Source organism: Astyanax mexicanus, chromosome 8 (genome assembly GCF_023375975.1).
Source record: "Astyanax mexicanus isolate ESR-SI-001 chromosome 8, AstMex3_surface, whole genome shotgun sequence".
Lineage (NCBI taxonomy): Eukaryota > Metazoa > Chordata > Actinopteri > Characiformes > Acestrorhamphidae > Astyanax > Astyanax mexicanus.
The window spans coordinates 33861484-33884038 of record NC_064415.1 but is presented as its reverse complement, the minus strand read 5'-3'; the positions used below and the strand labels follow the sequence as shown (position 1 = coordinate 33884038).

The window sequence follows — 22555 nt, the reverse complement described above, 5'->3', positions numbered from 1 at the left end:
TTTGATAACCATTTGATTTGTTTATTTTATAGGACTCCAAACATTTCTAAAATTTTACACTGTTCTACAGATATGCAGTTGTGTTTCTGGTGTGTATTAGTTGATTAGACTTGGTTAAATTATATTAATTTAGCTGTAAAACTAGTTTCTGTTCCATTTTCAGTCTCTGCAGGAGAAGCCCGAGCCTCTGCCCCTCTAGCTCCGCTGTGCACACGGCTACGTTGATACACTGCTTAGATGTGCACACAGGTTTTCGGTGCGTATAGCTTTATTTACAGATTTACTATTCTCTTCTAATTACCAACAATCTCACATGGGCCATACAATGCCCAGGTCTGATCTTAAGGAATAAAAACAACAAGTAGGAATTGGAAGCTGTTTGAGTTAGTGAAATAACAAAACAAAACAAAACAAAGTATAAGGTACCTGTAGTTGTCCTGGATCCACATCAGGATGTCATACATCCTTTCCCTGCACACGGGGGACGGATGAGAGACAAAGGCACAGACTGTCCCCAGAAACTCCTTCAGCTCCTCAGGCTTCAGAACAGCCAGGATTTTATGCACAATATCCAGACACACTCGCTGCCTGGCCTCGTCTCTGAAAAACACATTTTAATAAATCAATATTCAGAGACAATCTTTTTAGTCTTCACAGGAAGTCCTGAACTAAACTGCACACCTGTTTAACATAAGCCTAAGATTTACTGTGAAACCAGTTAATTAATATACACTGTTCTAAGTTTTAGAATAATTTATTTCTGGCTTTTAAGCTCTTCAGGTCCAGTTAGTAAAATGGAAATGGTACAAAATCCAGGGTACAAAATTTTGCTGTAAACTGCCTGGACTTTAAGAAACTAAATGAATTAAAAACTGAAAAGGTAAATTTTAGAACTGCAATAAATAAATAAATAAATGAATAAATAAATAGCAGAACACTGTAATCAGAAAAAAATCATATTGTCTCTACCCAATGAAAAACAAGTCCAAATCAGCAAATTTACAGCAGAGAGAAAAAACCTTCTAAACCTTTAATGGAAGTCAACGTAAAAACAGGTTATTTTGAAGTATTCCTATTGGTCCGTTCATCAGGAAATTTAGCACAGTGTAAGGGACAGTTTGTCTGTTCCAATTATGTAGTAAACAAAAAATCGACAAAAATGGAGATACTTGTTTTTCATTGGACAGCAATGATATATTGTTTAAAAAAGAAAGTGTGATTTTTAGCAAATAAATAAGTAGATTTTTAAAAATGTCAATTTTGTGTTACTGCACTCATTATTGTAGCATCTACATTTCTTTAGAGAAATTACAGATTAGGTCAGAGAATGTTAAATACTGTTTCCTACACCTTCAAAAGACAGAAAGAGTCACGTCTGGCTGACTACATGGCAATGCCTTTAGCTCAGCTTAACACCAGAGTGTCAGTTTCAGTTTCAACAGTAAAGAGAAGAATTATAGATCTAATAGGTGAAGTGCAATAATAAAGTTATTGCTAAGATATGAAAATAAAAAAAGCTTGTCTGGGCCAAACAGCACTGCTACTGGAAAAGTAAAAAACACGGGGGTTAATTGAAAAAGTCTGAAAAAAGACACCTGAGAACACACCTGTGAGCCATAATCTGAACAAAGCCCTTGGTCTTGAGGTGCATGAAGATATCAGGGATAGAGTCAGCGCAGCTGAGGACGCACTCCAGACAGTGAGTCTTCAATATTCCATGCAGCTTCGGCAGCAGGTAAAAAGCAGTGTTTACAAATCTAGTAAAGACAATCAGACACACACATACAGTTTCCCCAATAAGAAATTCACAGAAGTCAATCAAAGGACAGTTTAGAGAAAAGCTCTGGATTTTGAATCAACTTACTGAGATACCAGAGGTGGGAAGTGTCTGGACACTTTGCTCAAACAAATGACAAATTTGTCACTCAGGTCTTTCTTCTTTAAATCCGTCAGCTTTGTAACCGTTGCGTTTAACAACGGAGCCTGGTTTTGCTGAATAAAAACAATCATCAATAAACATTCAAATCAATAATATTCCCCCCACTGAGCTTTTAATGTAATAGCTGTATGCACCGTATACATACGTCTTCCCTGTCTTTCATGTAGTTTAGGGTTAACCCAATGATCTCCGCTGCAGCAGAGTAGATTTCCTTGTATCTGATGAAGGACAGGTTGCTTGCAAGAGACTGGAAATACCTGTAAAAAATTGTAATTTGCAATTTAATTAGTGGTGTCAATCAACAAAAAGAAAATTTTAATGTGATTATTATACTTTTTCTTTTAAAGAATAAGCTTTTGATAATAAGTATTTAAATGTGAATAAATAATCAGTGTTAGAAATACTTAGATTTGTTTTATTGTGCCAGAGATTAAATCCTGGATAAAATCATGCATTTTTTTTTAAACTTTATTTTTAATTTGTTCTCCCAATTTTCAAACTGGGGGGTATAAAGAAAAAAATACAATATAAAGATAAATACAAGGGCATAGTATATGTAGATACAAATGTATACAAATGTAAACAGATGTGTAGAAATAAATCAAGTGTATATATATATATATATATATATATATATATATATATATATAAGAAACTACATACATTAATAATAAAAAATAATAATACAAAAAAAAAGAAGAGAAATACAGGGTGCCTCTTTGCTTACAGAGTCAGAAAAACATTTTTTAAATGCTGGTATTGAACTGTATTTTTGGGAAAGGGACAGTAATAACAGTGGAGCGTGGTTTACACCTGGAAGACTAGATCCTTTTTCCTCTGTATTGTAATATCTTAGGATAGTTTTGATGCGTTTTAATTCAGAATATTGTTATATGCTAAAGTGTTACTGAGTTTAATGGAGTTTTTAATGGAGAAAATAAATGCTAGTGTAGTATCATATTCCAACAACATGAAAAGAGAAAACATGCCATCAGCTGTGCGTGTGTGTGCACGCGTGTGTGTGTGTGAATGTGTGAGCATGTGTGTGTAAGAAAAAGAGAGAAAGAGAGAGAATAAACCTCAGCATAAATAAACAGTAACCTACTGTCTGAACTCAAATAGGAGAATTGCTTTAAGCTTGCCTTAAAGACTTGAGTTTATACCTGTCATGGTCAATGCCACAGGCAGCATCATAAGGGGAAAGGTGATTGGCCAGCACAATACCCAAGAGCTGCAACCCAACAGAGTTGTCTTTGCTGTTGACATCAGTTCCAGAAAAGCGCTCAAATATCAGACTGTAACAGAACAAAAACAGACAGAAACTTTGAGTTTCTGAGATAATATTTTTGCACTCTTCCTTCGGAATACTTTAATACTCTGAGAATACTTTCATTATATACTTTTATATATATTTATCATAAAGGAGAAGGAATCAATTGACAGGATCTAAACTTAGTCATAAAGTGACTCAGAATGGCAACAGGTCATCTTTAGTGACAAGTCCCACAACCATTTCTTTGATATAAGTGTTTATACACATGCAGACGCTCACTGTATACTTAGCTAAATGGTCATGGAACTTGACATAGTAAGCACAGTGCTATTGCAATAAACTAATTTCATATAATATGACATATTCAGGAATATATGGATTTTGTATTTTATACTGTAATATTGTGTATTGTTACATCCCTTAAAAACAACGTGCCATCCCATACTTGTACGGGATGTGCAGACAATCTTTCCAGCATTCCACTATGGTACGAATAATCTCCAGATTATGCCTGAACACAGCCCGCTTGGAATGGAAGCAGTTTTTCATCAGAAACTCTATCAGACGATTGGCCAGGACCTCATCTCTGGTGTTTCCCTGAACAGAAAACAAAAAAAAAAACACAATCAGAAGTCTAATAAAACAGGCTCAGTGGCTTAGTGGTTAGCACGTTTGCCTCCCAGCACTGGGGTCTTGGGTTCAAGTCCCTATCTGGGTGGAGTTTCCATGTTCTCCCTGTGTCTGCGTGGGTTTCCTCCCACAGTTCAAAAACATGACGACCAGGTAAATAGGATACTCTAAATTGCCCATAAAAATTTAAATTGAATACTCTAAATTGATCTGTGTATGTGTAATATGTGTATGTATGTAAGTTTGTGTGTGTGTAAAAGTATGTATAACTATGTGCCCAGATATGGATTGGCACTCCTAGGTAAATGCTGTAGAGCACGATGCAGTCCTCATGGTGGACAGTCGTTTCCGGTTGAGAGTACGCTGTGCGCTATTGGCTGCCGCTTCTTACTGGTGTGTGGAGGAGTGTTCATGTGTAATCTGCTTGTGTGTAAAACGTGTAAATTGTAAAGCGTCCTTGGGTTTCTAGAAAGGCACTATATAAGTTGAACTTCATTTATAGAACAGACAGAAAAACCTAAAAGAAATGTTTATTTCGTATACTGTACCTTGAAGGTTATGATATTTTCTTATATTAAAACTTAAATATACACACACAAACCTTTGGAGTGGCTACACCGGTCCAAGAGAGGACAGTGACCACAATGTCCACCACCATAAAGTGGATACCCTCTCCTCCATTGTTTCCAGAAACCACAAGCTGCAAAAGGGGTCCCAGCCAGTGCCTGGCATAAGGACGGAACATCTGTATAAAAAAAAAAAACAAACAAACAAAAAAACTTTATCACAGAGAAAAAACACAAATTTAAAAACCCAGAAGTAATAATTGTTCAGTGAGAATTTGTCATGCAAAACACTGAAAGGGTTACTTCTTCTGTATTAATGATGAGTTTAGCAATGAACAGGCGAATGTTCAGAGGTGTGGAGGGATTAGCCAGCTTCCCATGCAGGAACTTCATCCACGGGGGCAGATCACTGGGAGTCGAACCCTTAAAAAGACAAGACAGCTTAAATACTGTGTGTACAAATGTCTCTAGACATTTTCTCATACAACACTTCTTCTGAAATTAAGGGTACTAGCACAGACGTAAGTTTCACTACAATATCAGCATCTTCTTTTTTGAAAAAGGTTTATATTAGACAGTCAAACACTGCTGAGAGAATTTGATTGTAATCAGCTGCAAGAACATAAGTAAGGTCCAGCTTGATGATGATGAATAGCAGAGTTTACAAATATAACTGCACTGATGGGCATGGTGGTCTAGAAGTGAGATGTGTTAAAGTAAATTTCTTGTGTATTGCTATCTTGGCAACAGAAAGCACAGAGTAACCCCTGACTGATTAAAACCCTGACAACAGTCAACGGTCAGATGTGCATTCCTATCTTGATAATGCAGGCGCACCGTGCACTCAGCATGTGCACACCCCCACACGTTACACTCACACATGGATGCGCTGCATTGCGTAAACACTACTTTTACAGCAGGAACAGAACACACAAAAAAATATATTATTGTTTCTGTAAACGACCTACGTATTCACATTGTGAAGGTGCGAGAGCAGGTCAGTTTCCCCTCTTGAGAAGTGCAGAAGTACTGCGCCATTAAAATAGCAAGCTGCCAAAGTCAGAGCACACCTGGCTCTTAAAGGGAATGGCAACTGACACACATTCACGAAAGTCATATTTTTAGCGGCCTTACCACAGTAAAAAGATACACTAACACCCTAAGTCAGTTGTTGCGTTGCCCAGTGAATGACTCGTCTATAGATCAAAAACAAAGGTCCCATGCAAAACTCAATGTCTCTCGGTGTACTCCCGATAGTACTTAAACAGTAAAATCAGTAAAAAAAAAAAAAAAAAAAAAATCCCTCACTTAATCATTTGGTTTTAATAATTAGAGAATCATGGGCTAAAATGTGCAATCTAAGTGATTAAAAAGTTTACTTTTCTAGGACTTTTTCTAGCAATTTTCTAATTTTTAATGTTAAATGAGAAAGGGTGTCTGGATACATCAAATCAGATCTATCATTAATAGATGTGAACGTCAACATTTTACTCACTTCCTCAACTTTAGGGGTGATGTTGTTTCTCTGCATGTGGCGGAACAGAGCAGTCATGGTGGCCATGCACTCATGTTGGTTCAATTCATCCATCTCCAATTCAACAGTTTCATCCTGAGGCACCATCTCCACACGTTCCTAAAAGAAAAAGGAATAAACTAATTACAACTGTTTGTAATGGTTTGGGGAATGTGTTCTTGGCATGCTTTTTATACTCAACTAATAGCAGTCAATCATCACTTTAATGCCACAACCTATTTTAGTATTAATGTCTTCTAATAGCTTATTCTAAAATGAAAATGCAACACCTCACAAAGACATCACTAAACGGGTTTCATAAAGACGATAATGTAATGATGTGCGTTTACCTGATCTGAATCCAATAGAACACATTTGGGATGTGGTAGAGTGGGAGATTCATTAAAATGCTCATGAACAATCAGCAGTAACTGACATATATCAAAATATCAAAGAAGCATTTTCAACATAATGTGGATGCTGTCACCAAGATCTAAGTGGGGAAAAAAATTGCATTTCACTCACCCTTGCCCTACCGCCACGGTGCCCTGTGGGATTTTGGGAGCTGTAGGAAAAGCTCTGGACTCCAGTAGAGAAGTCAAACTGACTCATCTCCTCACTGAGGCTACTGTCTGCCATGTAGGACTGAGAGGAGAGATATACTGGTGCATCTAAGTAAAATAAAAAACAAACATGAATTAACAAGCATACTGAAGAAGAAACCCAATATTATTAAGCTTGGTTATAATATTAGAACTGCCTAGAAACTTTAAAGTTACACTGTGTGTCATTGTGTCATGTGATGAGTATGAGAAACGAAAAAACAAATCTAGTGACAATCAGGGGAGAATAGCATGTTAATCACAATATAACAGTCATAAATCATACTTTTTTTTTTTTTATTGTATAAGTTAGAATGTTATAAATCACACAGCTCTGGCCTGTGCAGTGCAGCTCCTTCAGTGCACATGTGGTGCATAGTCTCATGCTGTTTTTTTTTTTGGACATAAGTTAAATATTAAATATGAAAATGTTTGTTCAGAAAGTGTTTTATATTCTTAAACCTTGTTAATCATATTAGAGTAGATGAAATTAATTTTAAATTCATTGTTGTTGGCCTAATTGGTTTTAATGATTGTGCGGCGCATAGCAGTATTGCTTTTTGTGTTTCTGCACTTAGGATAAGCTCAAATGTTTGTTAAGAAATAATTTTATATCCTTAAACCATGTTAAATTATATTAGATTAGAAGAAATGGCATTCAGACATCATTCGTGTAGCTTAATTTACTGATGTTAAGGCTGTGGATCATTCTTTGCATTGTTCATGTTTTAATCTTTCGGAGATCTGATGCTCCTTCAGTGTTGCAGTGTTAATTTACATCTTTCTGAACAGATTTCGCTCATTCAAACAGCCCCGATGTTTTTCAAAATTTTACTTAATAAAAAAAAATTCAGGTTTAAATCAGGCTAGGGCTAACAAAGACAGTTTATAGGGCGGAGCGGGACGGGCTGCATTTTTTGGGACCAATCTAAGCTCTTAGTCACCCCCCTTTGATAACAATGCATTTTGGCACTACTTGGTCATACCATCTTCTAGTCCTCATGTGGCACACATAAAAATGTGATTAAGATTAGGGGTCCCATAAAATGTACTAGTAAAATTAGTAACACTTTACCTCCATTTTCTCCACTCACTTCCTTTCTTATCATGACATATTTCTTCTTTCTCTCAATGGGAACCTAATTAAAGAAAAAAAACATGCACTGCATCAACAACCAAACCTCACATCATATTCTTTTTTTTTAAAGAAGAAGAATGACTTACATCAATCTCTATAGGAAAACTGTATGTTCTTTGTGTGTCAACAAGGTTCTCAAAAATGAACTGATTCTGTAAGGAAAAAAGAGAAAAAACAATAACAAAATGTTTAAAATGGCAACTCTGCAGAAGAACGAAACAACCTTATTAACTTTCAATGGAAATCAATGTACAAAATATAAAATTCTGAAGCATTTCTATTGATCCTTTCATTCTGAAATTGTGACAGTGAATTATAAATAGGCTACTATTGCTGCCTCACATATGCTCCCTGCAAGAAAATCTCAGTACTCACCTTCTCTGCTTTTTCGGTGAAGAGAAAGCCCTGATAGAACTTGGTTTCATTAAAGCTACAGCTAATAAGGGCAATGGCACAGTTGTAGGCAGAGCAATGATACTGCCTCCTCAGCTCCAACAGTGCAGTCTCTCCTGCCATGTTCTCAGTGAACCCTTCAAAACACGACCTGCAAAAGAATAAAGGCAAATTTAAGAAAACTCCAAAAACTCCAAAATGGTTTTAATTAAAGCACTCTGTTTTTACAATGAATATTCAGCTCTGTAACAGTGTTAATTTTGACAACAAATTTTGATTTAGTTTTAGTCATAGTCTTGTGACGAAAATAGCATTTAGTTCTAGTCATAATTTAGTCATCTGAAATGTTTTTAGTTTTAGTCGACTAAATATCATAAGAATATAATGTAAAATGTGAAGGGTGTAAATGTAAATGCTTTTTCATCAGTTCCCTTGAATTATTAACTACACACTTAAAAAGTTAAACATTTATTAACCAGTTGTGTAATATTGTTAATGTTTAAATGTGAAATATATGTATATTTATATATGATTTAATGTATATTATTATTGTAGGTATGTGACTATAAATATTTTACATTTAAAATTTTGTTCTAAAAATCAGGTCATAAAGCATTTAAAGAGTTAAACTGTAGTTTAAACAGACCTGTAGATGCAAAAATACAGCTTTTAAAGCTTGTTTTATCTCCAGCACTAACCCAACACATCTATTGAAGCTACATTCCATAAATGACCTCAAAAACACACACACATTCACACACTGTCCTTAGGATGTACTTAGAGACTTCAATAAAATTAACACTGCTCTGGAAAAAAATAACAGACCACTTAAAACTTAAAAATTATGAGTTTCTTTGATTTATAATGAAGAGCAAGATGGATTATCACAAGCCATCAAACCAAGCTGAACTGCTTAATTTTTTGCATCAGGAGTGGCATAAAGTTATCCAAAAGCAGTGTGTAAGACTGGTGAAGTAGAATATGCCAAGATGCATTATTTGAGTCTGAAAGTTTGAGAACTCTGCATCTTTTTTGTTATTTCAGAGATTTCTCATTTTCTGCAAATAAATGCTCTAAATGATGCTCTAAATATGTTTATTTTGGAATTTTTGAGAAATATTGTCTGTAGTTTATAGAATAAAACAACAATGTTTTTTTCCATAGCTGGATAATTATGCCAGGAAAATGATAGCATTTATTTGAATATTTACCCCTCCACTTTTAGGAATACTACTGTTTCAATTTAAACAAAAAATTGTAGGGACTATTGCTTTCATTACTTCTTCAATTACTACAAAAACAGTTCTACTCACTTGAGCAGGTTCTTGGACAGCTCGTTTCCTTCTGCTTTGACTGGGCCGCAGAACGCCTGGTTGATTGCAGAGTCTTTAGAGTAGACCTCCTCTTTAGGCAGACGAGAGTAAAGCAACTCCAGCAGCTTACAGCAGCCAATCTTCGTGATGATTTGGCTCTCAAAGGCAGACTCTACAACCTGTTGAAGACATGAGGATCTGGATTTAAAAACAGCTTCTTAAAGGTTGCAACAACCAGCAGGACTCTATTTTTAACGTCCATCTCATGGCTGCAAAACCGCTACTTACTTTAGAGAAGCGAGCCTGTAGAGTGGTCATGATGGTGGCCACATTAGTGATAAAGAACTGGGACAGAGCTTTTGGACTACAGTGAGTGGTCAGGGGGATCAGCACTCTGTCCAGCAAGCCAATGAGCATGGAGTTCATGGGAACATCTTTGGTCTGGAACATCTCAAAGATGGTGCAGAGCAGGAGAACTTGCCCTTCACAGGTAGACCTGTTGATGTGGAGTCATAGCTTCAGATACTACATTTGCCCTTAAAGATACATGCCCATAAATGTCTGCATACATACACACACACACACACACACACACACACACACACAGAAAATAATGCAGTTTCTTACTGTCGAGCAATTCTCTGGAAGCATGTCTGAAAGTTGTCCTCCATGATGTGCTTTTTGTCCCGACACAGGACTTTAGCCATTAGCTTCAGCAAGACAGGACTCTGGGACAGCTCCAATGCATCTAAAAACTGAAGTCAGTCATCAATATCTAATTAGGTATAATTTTTTGTAATTAAGGTTGGAAAAAAAATGTAAACCGGATTTTAAGGTGCATTATGCAACAATAGTAAAGAACAGGGGTGTCACCATGTTTCCCTTCTAATTCAGCAGGTCTCGAGTGGCGAGTGGGTGGTAAGACCTGTAAAGCTAAGCTAAGTAAACAAAACTGTAATTCTTAAAAAAAAAAAAAAAAAAAAAAAAACAGTGCTGGAAGTTAATCTACACAGATCTTTTTTCTCCCCAAAACTGTTTATTTGGGTGAGTAAAGCATTTTCATTTATTTACAGTAAGCTTGGATTTCCAAATTTCCACTAAGGCTGGGTGCAGCAGTATTAGCATTAGCCAAGAGTGCTAAACTGAGGAACCCTGAGTGTTCTGGTAATCCAGGGCAATATTAGGTATCGGTTAGTCCAACATAGCTTATTTTAACATGGTAAACGCAAAGACTACAGGCCAATAATACTCACTTCTGAACGGCAAAAGAGCTAGTGCTTAGCGTGGTTAGTTGCTCCAGCAGTGCTAGCCGAGGTTAGCAGGAGGCTACGGGCCGATAATACTCACCTCTGGAATTTGAAAAAGCTAGCGCTTAGCACAGTTAGCGGCTATTGCTAATGCTGTTGGAGAAATAAACTGAAACTCCTGTATAACTCTGGACTTTAGTGGAGTGTCTTTACTGCTCCTTACAACCTGATGGTAAAATTCATACATGAGGAGCACCAGATTATAAGACGCACTGATGATTTTTGGGAATTGGTACTTTGTATAATGGGGGTGTCCCGTTCAAGTTCACATGATCAGTTCCCTAATACAATGTACCAAACACCCTAAATAAACTCCAACTGTGCTTACCTGTTACATCTAATGACTTCATTCTTCGTTACAATAACTTAATATTTGAGCTTTAAGTCAATTTGCTCACTTTCTCTCTCTGCTTGATCTGATTATACTTCAGGTTAAGTCGTTAAAAGAAAGAAGAAAGATATGTTACAATATGTGGAAATTTTTTCATGCAAATAAAAGCAGTTCACCTTACGAACGCAGTCCATATAATTATTGCACTGGAGCGATCCTCGAGGGAACTCATCTGACTGCATGGGGAAATGGGCGACCACTAGACTATTCAAAGCTCCCTGCAGCTCCTCCAGAGGGCCGCTGGGTAATTTGGTAAAGAAGGGCAGGATGATCAGGGCCTGACTCTGTGCAAAATAGAAAATCAATGAAAAAATTGGAGAATTGTCTTTTTACAGTGCTCATGTGGGAGAATGCATTTTCAAGGACTTTTACAAATAAAAATATTAAAAAAGATATTAGAAATATACTAAACATCATTAAAATGATGTATTATGTATGTATTACCTTTAGATTTAAGGGCAGAGCTGTATCAGTGATGAGAGTGGTGAAGGTAGAAAATATTGCAGTAAATGCTGGGTGGTTGATGTCTGAACACACTGAAGAGTCAATCTGTGATTAACAATAAAAAGTAATGTAAACACATGCATCATTTTATAAATATATAAATAGGGCATTAGTTTTAAATATTTAACCACACTTTATGAGTAAAGGGTCTAGTAGTTTGTGGTACCTGCAGAACTTTGGAAAGCAATGTAAGGATCGAGGTTTTGCTCTCTGGTGAAGAGGCAGGGATTCCCCACCATGGTTTCAGAAAGTCCCACCCCTTCAGGAGTTGCTCTGCCAATCGAGAGCCTTGAGTCTTCCTGACAGACCGCTCTCGGAAACTGTGGTCCAACATGCCATTGAGCAAGATACTAACCTGAGAAAGAGGAAAACGTGGGCATATTGCATGTAAAAACTGAACCATTTTCACTGTATTTGATTGTGTCCAGCGTCAGATCATATAATTCACTAATGGTGGGCACGTGGATACTATCCAAAAATAAACAAAAAAAATTGCATAGTTTTGAAAAGTTGGAACACATACTAAAACTGAGTGTTATCACAATCCAATTAAGCTGCACTATTGTCTGCAAATGCAGACCTGCCAACCTTGAAACAATTTTATGAATACAAACTAGGGGTGTGTCATATCGTATCGTGGGTGATAATATCGCCAAAAATGTTGAATATCGTGAACGATATTATACACTGAAATATCGTGCCATATCACCCACCCCTAATTATCACATCAGGGTACTACTTTTTTTGCCGTTTTTAGCAAAAGAAAAATTCACACTGTTCTCATTTCTCATTATATATATACTAGAGACAGATTATATCTTTAATCATGGATATATGGATATATTTGGAGTACATTACTAGTATCATGACATTCTGGATCATTGACTTCTGTTACAAATCTGATGAAGGGTATTTTTTTTAATATCTCAGTTTTAGCCATATCATATTGCAGGCAATAATGAAATTCTAAATATTTTTTCTAATTCAGTGTTTTGTCATATCGCCAAAAATATAGTTATCGTGAAAATAGCATGAAATATTGTGATATTATTTTAGAGCCATATCGCCCACCCCATTACATGGGTTTAACCATATCTTGTAACTCAGCAGGTCTCAACACTAAGTACACAAAACTAACGTTAAACATGCAGACTACAGGTCGATAATACTCACCTCTGAAATGCAAAAGAGATAGCGCTTAGTGCACTTAGTGGGTAATGCTAATACTGCCCCAGCAGTGCTAGCTGGGGTTAGCAGCAAGCTACAGGCCGATAATACTCACATCTGAACAGTGAAAGAGCTAGTGCTTAGCGTAGTTAGCAGGTAATGCTAATGCTACTCCAGCAGCGCTACCTGGAGTTAGAAGCAGGCTACATGTGTCATCATTATATCTTAGCCTTTTTTTGTAGCATCTGTGTACTATGTATACCTGCTAAAGTATGTCCAAAATTTCCCTCTGGAATCAATAAAGTATCTATTTATCTGTCTGTCTGTCTGTCTGTGCTGAGTTACTGAGTTTAACTAAGAGATTTAATAGAGGAAATACACAATAGTGTAGCTGTGTATTCTACCTCCAAGAACCTGGAAACATGCCATAAGCTGTGTGTGTGAGTGCATGCAAGAGAGAGAGAGAGAGATTGAACTTCTGAGAATCTTCAGTACAGTGACTGTGTTTCAATAATTTGGAGGAAAATGAAGCATGGATAAAACTATCGGATGGCTCAGCAGTTGGTTTTCTGGATTAGCGTCATTACTAACCGGACACACAATAAAATGTGTACATGTTGGCAGGTCTGCAATCAGTCAAATCATGAAGTGAACTCACATGGGGTCAGAAGTGACAGATACACGTAAGTCTCACCATGTTGGGACTCTGGGTGGCTGCAGTGAGCAGCAGGGGTACAGAGCGATCTAAGCAGCACAGAAGCTCTGTGTTAACGGTGGTCTGGAAAAGGCTGTAGAAATACTCTCCATGGGAGAAGCTGAGGAAGTGAGGGTTCAGGCTGCCGGACAGAGGCACTGAGAGAGTAATAGAGTTCAGCAGCAGGCCCACCAGCTGTTCAGTCTGTGAACCAACAAAAGGAAAGAACACAATTTAAACACAGAATTGTACAATATTAAACAACAATCAAATAACATGCATTGGTTTTAACTGTAGGAAACAATATTTCTACTGGTGTTAAAGAAGAGTTCCACGATACAGATATAAATATAGGAGATAGCAATTTAGTTAGTTACCTGGTCCCCCAATGAGAAAGCCAACTGCACCAAACCATCAGCCAATTTTCTGCTACTAACATCCATAGAGGGGAGGGACTTCCTGTCCTCTCCTGGTGCAATGCCTTTGTAGACTGCGTTAAGAAGCTTGAAGCCTAAAGAGCGGCAGTAAGCTGCATCCTATACAATAATAATGTTAAAATTCATTACAGTCATAACAAACACTAAAATCAGCTATGACATCAAACTAATGTAAAAAAAAGCATACCTGGTTATGTAAGATGGAGTTGAGAAGCCCACATTGGTGAAGCTGTTTGCAGGCAGAGAGTAACAGCTCAAGCTTGGCATGGCTGTCACACGTGTCTGGGTCATAGAGATCTACAGCACATAACTCCTCCACACTTTTAAGAAAAATTAAATGCAAATTTACAAGAAAATAGTAAACAGAAAACGTCTACAAAATGTGATCCAGGAGATGCAGATTTTAATTTAAGGTCAACCAGTTCTGATCATTGATTTTACCTTTATTAATTGTAATTATTCATAGCCTTTAGCAGGGAGGAGAGCTTTCAGAAAGTACCAGAGCAGTTTAGAGTCTGCAGTGTAAAAGTATATACATTGTTCACTAAAAACATGATTTTCCCTATACAGTATATATTAGCAGCACATGTTACCGAAATTCTGTGATCTTTGTTCTAGTAAAACACAGAACTCTTATGCCTGGTTCATGCAGCTCTACTTTTTGAGTCTTCAGGTTGTTGTGCTGTTCAAATTACACGAGTGGTTGTGCTGCACCTGCGAGTCCTTCAGTTGTTGTGGCTTTCACACTACATGACTGATCAGCGACGCGATTACAAATTAGACAATTTCTCACAGGGGAAAACTCTTTTGGCTGATTTCCAAAACATGTTGTATCACATGTAGGTTTAAAAAAACCTAAACAGGACTGGTGTGTATAATTACTAAAAAAAAAAAATTCAGCTATTGATGATAAAAAATATATGCTTTAGGGTTTAGAGTCTCTTTAAGGTTTTAAACTCAGTTATAAGCATTTTAAACATGCTCTGGCTGAAATGTACAGGTATGCTTTCTTTGCTTTTTAGTTAAATGTTAAATCTTCTACTTTCTAAAATTTACAGAATACTCTGAACCAGTTTTCACACTTTATCTCCATTCAGCCCTATTTGTAAGTTCTCTCTAGCCGTTAACAGTCATTTTCTGACATAACAGGGAAACAGAAAGTGGTCAGACCCTCCAAAAATGGCTCTGGCCATGCAGAAGATTGAGGACCCGTGGTTTTCTCTTTGTACATGATCCCTTTGGCTGTAGATATCTGCTGTTCTTGACACCCAGTCATCGACTGGGTCAGATATTAAACACAACAGATATTTGTGACTCATCAGCGCCTGGTATAAAAACGTGTACTGTGAACTAGACATTTGCATAAAGGTTGGTGGGCTGGATTGTGTAGGGCAAAAAAAGGAAAACAGCAAAACAATAATGCTGTGTGAGTAGAAAAATAAAATATGCCCACTAAAAAAATCTCTTAAAAATAAATTAAACATCTTAAATGTTAAAAAAGTATTTTTTTCTTTAAAATAACAAGATCATTACCATCATTGCTATCGCTACCTTACCTCTGAGAAGTTATCTTCTTCCTAATGCTTTTCTCCAGATCGGTCCTGTAGGGTGTTGATGCCAGGGCCTTCAGCAGTGTTACACACACTTCAGGCAGTCGAGTCATCACCTCCAGGTCAGCCATGTTGAAACCAACAGAAGAAGGTTCACACACCGCTAGGGCAACCAGTGTGAAGAAGGAGCCATTGAAAATGTCCCGTTCCAGCAGCTGGAATCAGAGCAAGTACAATACAGTGCCTTTTAATAACAAATCACAACATTAAAGAGGTTAATACAACGTGAGAAAGCAGAGGATCACACCTTCCAGAGGTCCTGCTGGCATTTCTGCAGCACCATGGTGGAGAACTCCAGCAGCCGTACAATAATTGTACACTTGCTGTAGCTGTAGAGCTCAGTCTCTCGAGGGCTGAAGTGCGGAGAAACACCCGAGTCTGACACTCTGAAACAGGCCGAGGCTGCTTTCAGGTCATGCACGGCCAGTTCAGCCAGAAAGAAACGAACAGCAGGCAGGAAGCTGGACTTCTCACCAGAATCTAATGATAAAAAGAATGAAATAAGCTATGAATCTAAGAATGCACAGAATATTTGGCAACCAATTATTCAGCCAAAAATGTCAAAAAAATATTACCATATTTTTTACACTATAAGGGCACACTGGATTTAAAAAGGCACAATTTAAGCGGCACTTGTCAGGAACAGTAGTGTCGCTGTGTTTCCCTTTTTTAATTCAGTAGGCTACAGGTCGATAATACTCACTTTGGGCCAAATAGATAGCATTTAGCGGATAATGCTAATACTGCTTAAAAATTAAACTGAAACTTCTGTATAATGCAGCACTTCAGCAGAGCGGCTTTACTGCTTCTTACAACCTGACCGGGAAAAAAAATCATACACGAGTCACACTGGATTATAAGGCACACAAACGATTTATGGGAAAATTAAAGAATTTTAAGTGTGCATTATAGTGCGAAAAATACGATAAGTGAAAAGGCAGAATTATTTACACTATACAATTATTAAATAATTTTCAGTTTTTCTTTAAACCTTAGGAGTCACTACTAATTTTCCTTACTAATGCCTACAAGGTGATGATGGAACAGACTCCCTCCTACTTGCACTTACTCCTTAAGGCTTACGTTACCTTCTAGTCGCTGTGCTCCTCTAGTGAATGTCACTTAGCTTTTGCCAAACATTTATACAAAGCAATGCAGACTGTTCTTATACATGTATTTTTCGCTAATGGTGGAAAATGCTACCTACCACTTCAAAAGCAGGTGCGTCCCTCGCTACCTTTAAGGAACTACTAAAGACTGAGCTCTTCAAAGAGCCCCTACTCTCCTAACATATTATCCCAATATTATCCATCTGCCATCTTTCAGGCCCTGCTAAATGTTTTACTTTTTGCTTTGGATTTAAAGTCCTATTGCATATGGAACTCATATTCAACATCATTTGTAAGTCCACTAAATGTAATGTACTGTAATGTAAAGTGGGGCTCACCAAGAATTTTCTGAGGCTGGATGAGGCGCAGGCCAGTAAATGTGTTATAGCAGTCGAGAGCAGCCAGCAGGAGATCCATCCACTGTAAGGCGGCTCTGACACTAAATGGGGCTTCAACCTCTCTCAGAGTGGGCTGGGACAGCAAGCCCGCTCCCTCCAAACGTGTGATTAGAAACCTTTGTCCTTCTTTTTTAACCTGTTCCTCCAGCCACTGTGCAGGTGAAGGTTTACCTGGTGATCAAAATAAAAAATAATAATTCAATCTGTTCATGCAAAACTGAAACAGTCATCTGTACTTTCTCACTACAACAGGCTTAGGGTATGTGATGATACGGTGACAATAATTTATAACCAGTTTTGGCCATACATTGATGATCACCCACTCTCCCAAGGTTTCTTCCTCGAGCTTTGAGGGAGTTATCCTTGTCATTTTTGGATTTGGCTTGTTTAAAAGGAGGTTTTATTTAGTCTTATAACAGATTTCAAAAAAGCAGCTTTGCTACAACATCATCTAAAAATAATTAACAAACAAAAATAGACAAATAAATTTGTCACTGGATTTTATTTTTTTTTTGCTCCTGGTCTCCCTCTTCTGCCGAGAAGAGTCATTAACAACAACTTTACACATGCATTTCTGGACAGGCTATGAGATACAGAGCTGCCACTGAAGGTAAAAGAAGAACATGGACTGGTACTGTAGAATATATCTCACACAGTGCTATTCCTTTCTCACAATTGTTGTCCTTCATTAAATGCTTCATTAAAGTTGCAAAGTGCAGTTAACAGCATCTGAGGCCCTGAGTAGCTATCATATTTCTATTCTGACTATTACCCTCCAGTATAGGAATCCAATCATACATATTTACTGCAGAATATCATCTGTTATTTCGCTTACCTGGCAAAAGTGGAACAAACTCATAAAAGAGCTCCATGCACTTATGGCGACACTCAGTTTGAGGACGTCCACACTGGGTCAGCAGCCACATGACCACATCGCAAAGTAAGACTGGCTGCTCTGGAGGAAAACCTCTGTGAAATATATAAACAGACACAGCTAAACATTTCTGACCTGTACGTTTGGTGAGCTTCATCAAATCAACAAAGAACAAGGGAGTTTAATTTAGTTAATGTATATATATATATATATATATATATATATATATATATATATATATATATATATAAAATATAGTCATGTTATACCTGGGTATGCGTCTCTTGGTGCTCTTATTGTTAAGCGAGTCTGCCTTGTGTTTGATAATCCTTTTAAGGTGGTCTAGGGCACTACAGCACTGTTGAACCGTTCCTGAAAATCACATAACAGTATTGGTCATGACAGTACAGTAAAAAGACACAGTACAGTACAGTACAACATTAGCATACGCATCCAAGCATCTATGCAAAAATGGTTTATACAGTACATAAAAACTTGTGTTGTAAATTTATTAAAAAAAGTATTCAGATCACAACAATATTCTGTGATTAACTGCGATTTATCGAACTTGTTCTCCTTAAGACACATTTTTATAGTGGATATTTAAATGTAAACACACAAATGAAAGTAAGAAAGGTAAAATGCAATTAAATTTATATTAGGAGTGTCAATTAAAATACTATTATATACTTGTATGTTTGAGGGGAGAAAAAAAAACAAAGTGGGGCACTGAAATAAAGAACGAATAACACTTTAGATAGAGGAAACTTTTTCTTTTTTTTTACTTTATTGTAAGATTTCTGAATTGGAACTTAATTTGCTGAGTATAAAAGCGTGTTTTCACACCAAAGTTGGTTTCTATGGTCCGGATCATTGGATGAGTTTGTTTATTTCACACAGGCATAAACCCAAACACACCAAAATGAGCAACAATAAACCAAGCGAGCACATTGTCTCCTCTGATTGGTCAGAGCTGTCTGGCGCAGGAGAAATAAAGTAAATACAGAGAGAAGATTTTGTGCTCCAGCGCATATATCTGAGCAGTGTGAATCTACTTTAGCATAGAACGCTAAAAAGTTGCCACTGCGCTTTTAAACACGGAGTGGTTTGCTGAGAGCAGTGAACACAGCGCAGACCGTGCGTGTAAACAGCATGGAGCAGCAGAGACAACATTTGTTTATAGCAGTATATTATCTGTCTAATATATCAGATTAAACTGTGCCTTATCAGCAGTTTAGCTCAATTAAAAATAAGTTTATATTCATGTTCTCACCAGTGAACCGCTCTAGAAAAATAATCTGCACATTGGGAGGGGGCGGGGCAGATTACAGCAGAAGTTGGGGTCACAAATGTATCTATTTCATATGGCTTTTACAATGAAATTGATTATGTGTATTGTGAATACATGACAATGTATCTTAACAAACTGCCAAAGTCAGAGCACACCGGGCTCTTAAAGGAAAGGCAAGTGAAATGCTGATTGGTTTATTTTTCATGCTATGTCCAAAATACACCCATGATTAGTACATGACTTTTTCGAGTTTCAAGCCACACAAGTGGTATTTTTTGCGTCTTCACGATACCAAAGACACACTTATGCAACCTAAGCCAAGTTATGCAGTTGGCGGCTTGTGTATATATATCTCTAAAATTGGGCCCTAAGGGTTTGGACTGGGAAATATGAATAAAATCAAATGCTCTTGCTAAAGAAACTTTAAAGAATCAAATTTATAAGAGAGTAGCTTACCCAAAGATTTTTCATCAGAATGTGCCAAAGCCAAGCTCTCCACAAACACCACCAACACCTCAAAGACAAATTGTTCCACAAGAGAGTTCTCCTCTCTGAAAGTAAAAAAGAGTGATGTTTAGACAAGCATCTAATTTAAAAAATTAACTAGAGTTAGATTTCGAATCAGCATCTGTTTTTGTACTGGCTAGCTAGTCAATATTAACTTTTACTTCTGACATGAAAACTTAAGTAATTTTCTGCATGTGGCTCAAGAATTCTTAACACCTGTCTGGAAACTGCATCTTCACATACATTGGCTTCAAAAGTATTTATACCCCTTGAACTTTTTCCCATTTTGTCACCTTACAACCGCAAACATAAATGTATTTTATTGAGATTTTAAGTAACAAACTAACACAAAGTAGCACATAATTATGAAGTAAAGAAAAAATTGGGGCAGAATCATGCTATGGGGATGCTTTCTTTGCAGGGACAGCGAAGCTGGTCAGAGTAAGAACATGGATGGAAGAAAACCAGTTGGAGGCTGCAAAAGACATGAGACTGGGAAGGAAATTCACCTTCCAGCAAGACAATGACTCTAAATATACAGCCAGAGCTACAGTGGTGGCATCGTTTAGATAAAAAATAATAATGCGTTAGAATATTATTTGTAATGTTGCCTAAGACATTAGAATGAATTTATATGCATGATATCACACTTCATACACCCTAATTTAATTATTCACTACTGGACTCTAACTGCTCATTTTATAATGATGAGACAGACCTGAAGTGCCTGTAGATGCTGTTGAAGGCCAGTGCAGCTCCCAGTCTCTTGAACACATTGGGATGCAGGGCCAGGCTGTAGATACGTTTGAACAAGGACTTCATGTTGGCCGGACTCTTCTCCTGCTGCTTTGGGGTGGTCTGTTTGATCGACCACTTTACAAACTCCTGGATGCACCTGCCACTGAAGTCCCTTAAAGTGCTGTCCAGTGGGTCCACCACTCCATGCTGAATTAAAAAATATATAAAAATATGATTTAATTTTTATCAATTAAAAAATAACATGATAAAACTATTTTTAAATTATTATTTTTCCTATTGTGAAGACGTGACAATGCATCATGGGTGACAGATGTGCAAACAGGACTGAGAGACGTGGGAAAAATAATACAATCATGATATTTAAAAACATTTTCACATTACATAACATTTATCGTGATACATATGATATCACAATAAATCAATTTCCCTCATTTGCAGAAGATCCAATGCTAACTACCTGTAATAAAGATTTAAAAAATGATTTCATGACTTCTGTTCATGGACATAAAATACATGTTCTTTAATAATAAGTAAATCAGACATAAATCTCTGCTAAATAATATAATTAAACAACAATATTTACCAGTATGGCTTCCAGCACAGCTACTGTGTCTTGACTTTCAAACTTTTTGTTGTTGGTGAACCAGTGGATCAACTGCATCACCAGAGGCTCAAAGAGTTGTCTTGCCACCTGAAACAAGTGTGTAAGTTCATACCCAAATAATTAATTTGATAATCTAATATAATTAAATAAAACTTTAACACACAACAATTACAAACGCTGCATTACACTGTAAAAAATGTCCATAGAATTTACGGTGAAAAACTGTCAAACCATGACAGTAAAAGACTGTAAACGCTAAAAAGGCTAAATACTGTTTCGGTAACAACAAAATACCGTAAATTCATATATCATCCAATACACTAATTTTTACACATTTTCTCTGGAAAAAATACATTATTTCAACGTAAAATTCTCTTGCACTGTGTTTATAACAGAAATTTTCCGTATTTTTGGATAACTGGTAAAACCGTAATTTCTACATTATTTTTTTGTGAATAATACATTTTTTCTTTGTTAAATATACAAGCCATTATTACATTTCCGTATTATTTAGATAACAGCCAAAACCGTAATTTCTACATTAATTTTTTGTGATTAATATTTTTTTTTTACTGTTAAATACACAAGCCATTAATAAATGTCCATATTATTTGGATAGCGGCAAAAACTGTAATTTCTACATTTATTTGTCATGAATAATATTCTTTTCACCATTGAATACTGTAAAAAATGTCCGTGAAAATTACAGTGAAAAACTGTGAAATGGCAACAGAAATAAACCGTAAAGCAAGAACTAGCTTATTGTTGTAGAATAAACATTGAATTACCATAAATTAAAAAACTGACATGGCAATGGTAATAGATTGTAATATTAAAAACAGCATATTACTGTATAATCACTGAGAAAAAAATTTAAAATTTACGGTAAAATACTGGCAGCTGTGGTTGCCAGAATTTCACCGTAAAATAAACGGTTGCCAAGAATTGTACTGTAATATCTTCTACATGGCAACCGTTTATTTTACAGTAAAATTCTGGCAACCACAGCTGCCAGTATTTCACCGTAAAATAAACAAATGCAAATGTATAAGATATTACAGTTTAATTCTTGTCAACAGTAAATTTCATATTCATAAACCGTTTTGTTTACAGTATATTCTTGTGAAAAAAAGTATATTACATTGAAGGAGAAGGATATTATTAGGGCATTGTATATAATGAGTTTGTTTGCTCCTGGATTTTATTGATATCCGCAGGGTCTGAATGGGATGTAACACAGCTGTCTATGGGGCGTGGTTATGTTAATTAGATGTTTAGTTTAGAGAAGTCACCATGATGTAGTTTCATAGCGGTTTTATCCACCTGGCTGGGTTTTAGACTATGAGTATATAAGTGATTTTACTCTCCGAGCACATCTCTGTGCTGTAAGTGAGCAGTAGTCCAGTTAATGAAATGTTTTTGACAAAGATCATGCTGTTTAAAACTGTATGTTGTTAACAACACACGTTTACAGCGAGAATCAAAATTATTGCACAACCACATACCAAGTGTTTTAACAAAAATTGACCATAAAAT

General features: G+C 36.6%; 1 protein-coding gene across 1 annotated transcript in view; it reads right to left on the bottom strand.

Moving 5' to 3' along the window:
• Nucleotides 1-22555, bottom strand: part of prkdc (protein kinase, DNA-activated, catalytic subunit) — a 72962-nt gene that overhangs the window by 27647 nt on the left and 22760 nt on the right. Inside the window, exons 26-55 of the mRNA XM_049482503.1 lie at nt 20999-21106; nt 20375-20601; nt 19606-19700; nt 18128-18230; nt 17820-17953; nt 16925-17155; nt 15725-15957; nt 15424-15632; nt 14055-14187; nt 13808-13966; nt 13431-13634; nt 11736-11924; nt 11510-11614; nt 11182-11349; nt 9995-10122; nt 9656-9863; nt 9368-9546; nt 8037-8205; nt 7748-7813; nt 7599-7662; nt 6447-6592; nt 5904-6041; nt 4712-4831; nt 4444-4587; nt 3658-3809; nt 3103-3234; nt 2085-2196; nt 1865-1992; nt 1608-1757; nt 427-600 (exon numbers count right to left, since the gene is read on the bottom strand). Coding sequence (XP_049338460.1) covers nt 427-600; nt 1608-1757; nt 1865-1992; nt 2085-2196; nt 3103-3234; nt 3658-3809; nt 4444-4587; nt 4712-4831; nt 5904-6041; nt 6447-6592; nt 7599-7662; nt 7748-7813; nt 8037-8205; nt 9368-9546; nt 9656-9863; nt 9995-10122; nt 11182-11349; nt 11510-11614; nt 11736-11924; nt 13431-13634; nt 13808-13966; nt 14055-14187; nt 15424-15632; nt 15725-15957; nt 16925-17155; nt 17820-17953; nt 18128-18230; nt 19606-19700; nt 20375-20601; nt 20999-21106 — 4508 coding nt within the window. The remainder of the gene's footprint in view (nt 1-426; nt 601-1607; nt 1758-1864; nt 1993-2084; nt 2197-3102; nt 3235-3657; nt 3810-4443; nt 4588-4711; nt 4832-5903; nt 6042-6446; nt 6593-7598; nt 7663-7747; nt 7814-8036; nt 8206-9367; nt 9547-9655; nt 9864-9994; nt 10123-11181; nt 11350-11509; nt 11615-11735; nt 11925-13430; nt 13635-13807; nt 13967-14054; nt 14188-15423; nt 15633-15724; nt 15958-16924; nt 17156-17819; nt 17954-18127; nt 18231-19605; nt 19701-20374; nt 20602-20998; nt 21107-22555) is intronic.